Source organism: Helicoverpa zea, chromosome 22, assembly GCF_022581195.2.
Source record: "Helicoverpa zea isolate HzStark_Cry1AcR chromosome 22, ilHelZeax1.1, whole genome shotgun sequence".
NCBI classification, from domain to species: Eukaryota; Metazoa; Arthropoda; class Insecta; order Lepidoptera; family Noctuidae; genus Helicoverpa; species Helicoverpa zea.
The window spans coordinates 4287293-4297177 of NC_061473.1; the positions used below are offsets into that span (position 1 = coordinate 4287293).

The following is a 9885-nucleotide window of genomic DNA, read 5'->3' on the forward strand; positions in this document are numbered from 1 at the left end:
CATTTAATTTGAATTTCCCGCGCATACTGCGGCTAGACATACTTTAAAGTATTATCTGTGGTGACAGCACTTTTTCCTCTATGTTCAATATGGAGATTTTTTACAATTGCAGCCTTAGCGAGGTTCATTAGAAATAATTCAAATAATATCAATTAATACCATTGTTAAAGAGTGAATATCTGAAGCAATAGCTTTTAATGTTGTTTCTCTTTACAGGTTAGTAATAACATTTATATTTTGTTTCATGTAAGACTAAGTTGTGTTTGTAATTGTGATTTTCTGATGTTCTTAAAATTAAATTCCTCTTTACAGAGCAACAACTTTAGTTTTTTGTTTCAACGACAAACAACATATTACACATATAGTATAGTTTCAGGTGAAGCCAATAAAAACATGTTAAAAAAATAGAAGCTACTTACAGAGCTGCAGCTGCTGAATTCTGGGCATTCTGGGTTTGTTATTTTGATCCAGTTATCTAAATTTTTTAAGAATTTGGCCCGATCCCCAATGGACGGGATTAGTTCCTTGGCGAGACCTCTGTCTATCATTGACAGGGTTGATATTGTTATATCATTTACTGAAAAATCATAAAAAAACATAATTGTATAACTTACACAAGAAAGTCCCAACGCCTAAGGCATAATTTTCTGGTCTAGGGGAATCGAATACTTGGCTTGGGAACCTAGATTGTATAAAACAAGCCTATTGACTAGTTATCCTTTTCGCATGTTTTGAAGCTGAGCTGACTCTGGGTGTCCTGTGTGCCAAACCCATTAAGTTTAAGATGAGATGACTGTGTATCAACTAATTTTATCGCGTAAGTATATAATGAAATTCCATGAATAACTTTAAGACTTTTTGTTGTAAACTTATAAAGTCATTATATAGTTACACCACTTACTTGTTTAAATTGAATAATAGCTTATATAGAATATACTTGTATAAATTGAATATGAATACTACAACAATAAGAAGACCTACATCAGCCATTATGCGAATACAAGAACGCCAACACTCTTAGGCCCTGTTCCCACTACGCCGGACCGGCAGACCTGCCGGAAACCGGACACCGGACAGAGTGTTCACATTACATCGGATCCCGGAAGAAATTCAGACAGTCAAGTACTTACCTCAGTTGAATTTGGACCTGCGCGCACAATGGACGACGAAATTGTTGTGTTGTGGTGGTATCTTAATAGAAGGCAAAATAAAAGAAAACATTGGGTACACCCTATTTTACGGGAAAGATTTTCACTTGGAACATTTGAAACATTAATGGGTGAACTTAGAAGAGACGAATCAAAGTTCTTCAATTATTTTCGAATGACAGCAACCACTTTTGACGATTTACTGGGACGACTAGACATAAGAGTACGAGATACAAGTTTCAGAGAATGTATTTGCCCAGAACAAAGATTAGCCATATGTCTAAGGTAAGATTATTTTATGCACTAGATTGCGTAATAATAGTTTTGACGTAGGTACCTACTTAAGACTGAATTAATGAATGAATGTTTGCTATGTATGTTTGTTTGATGAATGTGAATATATATAATGTGTGTGTGTGGGAGGGTGTATGTATTTGATAATCATTATGAATTAAAAATGCAAATAACTTATTTATGTATTTATTTGTACTCAAACTTAAAACCCTTCAAAATCTAAGTAATCTGAGTCTTGGGAATGTATGGAATGATTACTAGATGCTGATGGCGAAGCTGGAATCGGATTCGATGACTGAGATGAAGTTGATGGTATAGATGTTGTTGCCTGTTGATTGCTACTATTATATTGCGTAGAGTATCCAGGGTGGTGTTGATCTTGCGTAGGTGTTGCCTGTTGATTGACGCTATTATGTGTGTAGTATCCAGAATACTGATCTGGTCCGGTCATCTGATTATATGAATCACGCCAATGTCCGTAATTTGGTCTCTCATTATTCCTACTTTTAATTTTTTGCAACATTGTCATGACGCTAGCTTGAAATTCTAAAGTCTCTTCGATAGTTAAAGTGTTCAAGATTGGTATAATGCCTTTGAAGAAAGACAGATGATGGTTTTCCTTTTCTGGGTTTATTCTGGAGTCCAAAAACTTTACCATCCTGTCATTTACCTCTTTATTATCAATTTTTCTTTTATCTTTAATTAAAGGTGAACGAAAATCTGATTCCATGCCTACTTCAGTCTCGGTTCTTGCTTTTTTTGAAACTGACTCATGTGGTGGTCGAGGTTCGGAGACTTTTTTCAAAAACATTAATTGCTCGTGATATAAATAATTTCGTGTCTTTTTGGCCGAAGATCCAGATTTAGACTCATCTTTTTGTTTCTTTACTGTCTTAAGCCACGAATCTCGTATATTATTCCATTTAGTTGAAACCTGTTTTCCTGAAATCAATAAAAAAATATCATAAAACAATACAATTTGTTTCTTGGTGACGTATAAAGTAATAATGTATTAACAAAAAATACTTTTTTTTTCAGATATTTAGCTTCAGGATGTTCATTCAAAGAAATACATTACTCATACAGAGTAGGCGTTTCGACAATAAGTAAACTAATAAAAGAAATGACCCACGTCATTTGGGAAAACCTAAAGACAGATTTCCTTAAGCTGCCTGATACTGAGAGAGAATGGGAGGACATCGTTTCAGGATTCGAAAGAAAAGCCAACTTTCCTCACTGTCTTGGAGCAGTAGATGGCAAACATATCAGAATTTTGAAACCAGCCAAGAGTGGTTCTATGTTCTTTAATTACAAGGAGTATTATTCTTTTGTATTAATGGCAGTTGTCGATTCAGAGTACCGATTTATTTTTATTAGTGTGGGCTCATATGGCAAGGAATGCGATTCTACTATATTAAAGGATAGTACATTTTGGCAAAAGATCAATGATGGTACTTTAAATGTACCAAAGCCTAGACCGCTTCATGAAAACTTGCACGAAGAATTACCGTTTATACTTATTGGCGATGAAGGCTTTGCTTTAACACCTAATCTCCTACGTCCATATGGAGGTACACATTTGAATACTGATAAAAAGATTTTTAACTATAGACTAAGTCGAGCAAGAAGGTATGTTGAGTGCGCTTTTGGTATTCTGGCAAATAAGTGGCGAATAATCCATCGAGCTATAGATCTGAACGTAGACACAGCAATTCAAGTAATTAAAGCTTGTACAGTCTTACATAATTTTGTAAGAGAAAAAGATGGTATAAATTTTGAAAGTTACCAAAATATAGAACATAGACAAGAACAAGAAACGACACCCATGAATCGGAATGTGTCAAGTCGAGGTGGCCCTAATGCCAACGCTATACGGACATCATTTACTAATTATTTTGTTTCGGATATTGGTTCCGTTCCGTGGCAGGCAGCAGCTATAAAATAAAATTTATCAATGCATTTACATTTTATCAATAAAACATTAAAAACTCACCGTACTGTTTTCTTTCTTTTTCATCCAGTTCATCGAAGTTTGGTTTCAGTATTAGACATACTTCACGCCATGCTGCTAACTTTAAGTTTTTGTCTTTATAGACGTCTTCGGTCTTATCCCACAGAACAGGTCTCTCTTGGACAAGCGTAATTAAAGTTTCTGCTTGAATATCCATGCTAAACGTCTACTTTTACCAGAAAATGCGAGCCGAATGACGTGAGTGGAACACGGGCGGGGCGAGGGGAGCACGAGCGGGGCGAGCGGGGGACAGATACCGGCACAAACTCGTTCACATTACTCCGGGCCCGGTCGTTCTGCCGGCAATTCGTAGTGACAAAACGCTCGGTAAAAATGCCGGGCTCGGCAAAAATGCCGGACCCGGGATAATGTGAATAGCTTCTTACTGCGTGGCCAAAAACAGCCGGAACAACAATCGATCAAATCGCTTATTTAAATAAAATAGAATACTTTAATGCGAACCAAGCGAACCATGGTAAATGTACAGTTGTTACAATAAAATTCATAGAACACATGGCATCCTGATACTAAGACAATGGTACAACTTACCTTGAAAAGTATGAATATATTGGGGTAAACCCCACTGCTTTAATAACTGAGGGACGTCTTGGTCAATGTCATCATCCATCTCGTCACTGGTTTTGTAATAATAACCCAAAAAGGCGAAAAACACTTCAAATTCAATCTGCAATACTGCGCTCGCTCGCTGGTCAAAAACACAATGGCCGCCAAGCCGGACGCCGGCTCGGGTGCGGGTGGCGGTGGCGGGGCGGGATGCGAGCGCGCGAGTTTGTTTACAAAAACACAGTTTTCGATAAACAGTACAAGATACTTTGCTATGAATACCACCTCGATTGTTATTGTAACATTATTATTTTATAATATTTTAAAACACACTAACAAATAGCACGGAGTAATACATGCATTGTACCGTTTACTGTTTCCGGTGCGGTTTTTACTATAATAGTCTTGTTAAGGCCTAACACTACATAAAGGGTAAACCAAACTAAACGATTTTTAAGTGACGCTACGAACGATATGTACTGCAAACAATAATGTAGTTGTAATAAAAATATTATTGTTTTGATTACAAACACACTCGTAGTCTACCAGTAACATTGTAAATCATTAACCGTAATTGGATCATTTAGTAATTGCGAATCTCTGTTTCTTATTACTTACAATACATTATATAAATATTAACAGAATTCTTGTTCATGATACATAAATTATTGATGTTTTTGTTCAATTATATTTTTTTGTAAGCTACATTAATCAAATAATATAATGAAACATACGATTAGTAGGAATGAGTAATTAGTCGTAAAGATAACAAGGGTCAAGTATTTCAAACTAGAAACTTTGTAACTTCATTTTACTATTCGATTCAGTACTTCTGTTTGTCACCAATTTCTCTGCGTGTGCATTTCTATGAAGCAGGGATTATAACGATCCTTCATTACCTAATGGCACAATAGTAGGGGGACACAACTTAATTTTGACAGCGTTCCTTTTGATCGATTCTGTGAGTACATATTGTTTTATTATGTACGGATCATCATCTGCCTAGTTTTGACTATGTTCGGGTCGGCTTCTAGTCTAACTGGATGTAGGTGAGTAGGTACCACATTTTTTCCATGTAGCGACTGCCTATCTGAACTCCTCAACCCGGGTAACCCTATACCCCAGCACCCAGTGGTAAAACTGGTTGTCCGACTTTCTGGCTTCCTAGAACTTCTTCTAAAATTGAGCCCGCACATTTGTTGCATCCCGGGGAGGCTGGTGCTTTAACCACTAGACCATCATGACATACATCAACATGACATGACATTGATAAAACTGATGAATAGGAGTCACGCACGATCCTCACCAGTCTAACGAACGATAGGGAAATAAAGAAAGCCTTTTTTTACAGGATCTGCATTCTTGTTCCAAATCCTTCTCCCCTCATCAAAGTCCATAATTAACCAAACATTTTCATACTTCGAACGTCTCAATCGGGCAATTTAACAGTGGTTCACCAGTGGTGCCAACATACAGAGTACAAGCTACAAGCTTGTTAAGCGCGCGCCGGGAAGCGGGCGTCCCGTCGCGCGCTGCCGACGCTACCGACCGCTCTTATTTTGAATTTCGAATATTATTCCGACATATTGATGTGGTCGACGCTTCTGTTTTTAAAAATAGGTCAGTAATAAAATAATGTTTTTATATTTAATCAAGTAACGCTGAGCTGTTTTTTTTTTTTTCATTTCAGTCTCTATTGTACACATTGCTTCTTCACAATAGAGATCTGGCCCTGAAAAGAAAATAGAACACCTAGCATAGAATTTTTCGGTGTCGAAAGCAATCCAAAACGCTCTATTAATTCTATTTACAGAGTACTGTTGAATAGGCTAATTTTCCATCATAAAACGGCGAATAATCTTAGTCAGTGCCAAATCACTAAAATACTGACACTGCAATGATTAAACTTCTTTTGTAGTGTTCTAAAACAATGACTTACGGGGTTGCCCCATCGAGGTATCGAGCATTTGAATAAATAATAGGTAGGGGCAAGGCTAATGAGATATGGAGACAGGAAGACTATTTATTGGAAAAAAAAAACATAAGTATAGTAAAAAAAAATGGTGACAATGTAATAATGACATACCTGCATCGATACAATGGTAATTATTTATTTCATCCAGTCATTCTACATGTTAGAACTGCATTGTTAGTCAAACTTGTTACTAACCTTTTTCATTACAAAGGTATCATTAATAAACTGTCCAGCCGTTACTTTCCAATTTATTTTTCACCCAATGTTCCATTTCATTCGGACCTTTACCCTATTTTGTTAAACAGTTACCAGGTACTAAAAAAAGCTTGCATTAGTAATGCATAACGCGTTTTATCAGTACGTGTATAATCACCGCGATCACCCTCCTGTCGCCCGCTGTCTCGATATCGAGGGTGAACCGTGTCTACATCACTAGTGGTTACACTGCGAAATTAATTATCTGTACTGCATTATTTGGGCATGAATATTGGTCGGGTGTATCTCTGTGGTCTGAACGGCTCTATAATGAAAACAGGTGTGAATATTTTGATGTGACAAGCTTTGTAAAATAGTTTACAGGTGTAAGTTTCGAAAATCATTGTGCAAATCTTACTCTTTGTATACAGAAAGCCGGTACTTGTATGTAAGACAGAGAGCCTTGCATACGTAGATGTAAAAATAAATTACGAAGTAAGATAAAGTCTCAAGATTCTTCAGAATCAATTCTACGATCATGCGCTTGTAAGCTCTTTTTTGATAGTATCGAACGAGTAGGTACCTACCAAACAAAAACACACTGATCACACTGCGAAATGTTCTCACTTTTTAATGACTTCCTCACCGCATCCCTCACATCTCAAAATCTTTTGTTTTTCCAATCAATCAAGTCCCCTTGCTGAGACAATGTTCGTTACAGATTCATGAATTAGCGTATGCTCCCAGTGTGTGACGTGCCAAATATATGAATATGATAGTACGGGCGAGTATGGCCTCCGGCACGCCATCTGTCAACGTTTCCACTAGTGGTAGGGATGTGTGATGTCGATGTTTTTGAAATTGTAAGGTTATCTGGATTGGTGTTCGATTTGTGTGTTCTTAATTTAAATGGGTAACTGTGTTTTGTTTTTCGTCGTTAGGTCGGTTTGGTGGTTCAATATCATCATCATCAGCCTTTCTATCGTCCCACTGCTGGACTGCGGCCTTCTCTCACGGTGAGAAGAACTGAGTTAATCACCACGCTCTCTCAATGCGGATTGATGATTTCAGACTTTGTAGTACCTACAGTTTTCCTCGAGATGTTTTTCTTCACGTTTAGTCAGCCAATGGTGTCCAAGATATACTAAAGCATATCTAAACTCGGAAAAGTTGTACGACTTACGTCTGGTGCTTAGGCCTCAGGAAAAAGGAATTCTGATGGGTTTCTATCAACATTGCCTTTTGGTTTTGTTGAAGAGTTTGGTGAAAAAGATATTCAGAATTTCAACACTGTCCGCACGTTCATTTCATATTGTACCTTGCTATCGATAACACAATAGTGATGTACCGAACAAGTCCCGTTGAATAATTTATGTAGTAGTTTTTTACTCATCACTTACGGTTCGCGGCGCAAACGACAGATGTTAGTGTTTACTGAAAATTAACTGTCAAATGGTGTGTGAAAACGTTCGCAAGGGAACGGCAATTAATGGAAATGAATGAATCATTTGAATGGGATCTTTCTTGAACAGTGAAAGGTATTTATTGATACTTTTTTAATAGATTCTTGGTTATTTTTCTCTCTTTACTTTCTTTGTTAAGTCTGCCAGACTTACCAAGTCCTATTGAGTTGCCCGGGTAACTGGGTCGAAGAGGTCAAATGGGCAGTCGCTTCTTGTAAAACACTGGCACTCAGCAGCCTCCGGTTAGACTGGAAGCCGACCCCAACATGATGATGATGATGTCCTCCTAGCCGATTATCGGCTACGGCGGCTGTTCTCATGTAAGGAGATTAGCCAACTGCGCAGGACATATTATAGTGCACGAGCATTTGAGCAGACACAGGTGCACTCACTATTCCTTAACTCTCATAGCCCGATGGGACGGTAATCCGACACGACCGGAGAGAGATCAGGCGCAGGACCGACATTTACTTGCTCTCCGATGCACCCCAACATAGTAGGGAAAAGGCTAGGCAGATGACGACTTTTGAAACCTGCGATTCCATTAAAAACAAAAATGAATCCATATCCATCAGACCACAGACAAATGAATCAACCACATACACCCCACAACTTAATACAACATGAACCGTACTTGGTAAACGCGTGCATATTTCTTGCCTGCATCTAAATTAATACGAACATTATAAGTATAATGGCAAGAATTCAATTATTCGCCGTACTCTCGCAGCGTGGGCTGGTAGCGTGTAGATCGTACCTACATGTGTCCGTGCTTCGACAAAATGTTAAAAACATATTGATTTAGTAGCTGTGGTGTATGGAGATGTGTTGGTAAGCTGTGTAATGTCACTATAGAGATGTTAAAAGAAGCAGTAATTTCTCCTAACGTATGTAATTCGGCACTTAAACTGGAGGGTTAAAAAAAAACAAATGTTTTTTGTAAGTGGGTCAAATTAAGATTTCAAGATTTTCTTACATAGTCATGTACCTACAACTACATACTTACAAGTGAAGCTGATATAAGTAAGCATGTTAACAGACCAATCATGGACAATTGTCATGAGCCAATATGACTACATAAATAAAATTTTAGCCTTTTCCCAATAATGTTGGATCGGGTTTCTAGCTAAGTGCATAACGCTGACTACTAATCAGATCTCGTGCAAGTCACAAGTAATAATTCAAGAAGTGACTGATTTAAAAGTGACTCCCAAAGTAACAATATCAAAGTTATAATTATTCAAACAATTTCCAGCGTTACAAATGATTAATGAAACAGAACAGGCATAGACAAACTAGCCATTTCAAGATGAAAGGGCGTCAGCTTGAACGTCTTGTGTAGACATTAATTTGATTTCAAAACAGACACATTTCTCCAAATGACGATATAATTGTTATTTAAGGTACGAAAACAGAAGATGATCATGTAGGATACAATTCGAAGAAGATATACGATGAAGGAGTAAAAATCGATCGTGGAAACAATAAAGTTAAATCACTAGAATTAGGTTACATAGATAGGAACGATAGCTGTGTATTTTTTATCCAACCAAATAAAGAGCCTACTATTAGCATCCTCATCCTCCGAGCCTTTTTCCCGGATTGAGGATTTTTGTTTCATTAGCAATTTGGTATAAATTGTTAGTGCAACATATTACCTATACGGCCAAGGAGAGCGCAATTATATCCGCTAAGGAAGTAATTTTTAATTCTAATAGCCTACTGAAGCATCTTTAAAATGCTTATTAACTCCCCAAAGAATAATTAAGTAGGAAATGAGATTTCATAACTACATAACAACTATAAACCATGGAGCATATACGAGAACTTTTTCATGTAAAACCTCTTTACAAAACTTATCTTTTCGTACGATTATTGATTTTTTTGATTGCTCTTCCGAATAAACGTAATAAAAGTGATCGAAGCAAAAGACTGATGTTATGCCTCGTGATGAGACACAAAAAGCTACAACTTTACGAGTGTTCCCGCCATGTAATTGAATAACAAGATGGCGGCATTAGGCTCCGTGTACAACAATCTGTTTATTATAGCAATCATTATCAAACTGTTGTTTCGTAATGATACCACTCCTTTAAGATTAAAGGAGTTTATTCTTCTTTTACACTTGCTTATATTCATATATGTGCAAAATAAATAAGTATGGGAGATCTGCCATCACAACCAACTAATCTAATGGACAATGCTATAGAAGAGAGATTTAAACCTTTAAATAAG

At 37.1% G+C, this 9885-nt stretch overlaps 1 protein-coding gene across 1 annotated transcript; it reads left to right on the forward strand.

Annotated features, from left to right (window-relative positions):
• Positions 1–1020: 1020 nt before the first annotated feature.
• LOC124641194 (protein ALP1-like) lies at positions 1021–3434 on the forward strand. The gene is made up of 2 exons (XM_047179205.1): positions 1021–1433; positions 2481–3434. The coding sequence occupies exons 1-2, from the start codon at positions 1159–1161 to the stop codon at positions 3385–3387; spliced, it is 1182 nt and encodes a 393-aa protein (XP_047035161.1). The 5' UTR covers positions 1021–1158; the 3' UTR covers positions 3388–3434.
• The last annotated feature ends 6451 nt before the right edge of the window (positions 3435–9885 follow it).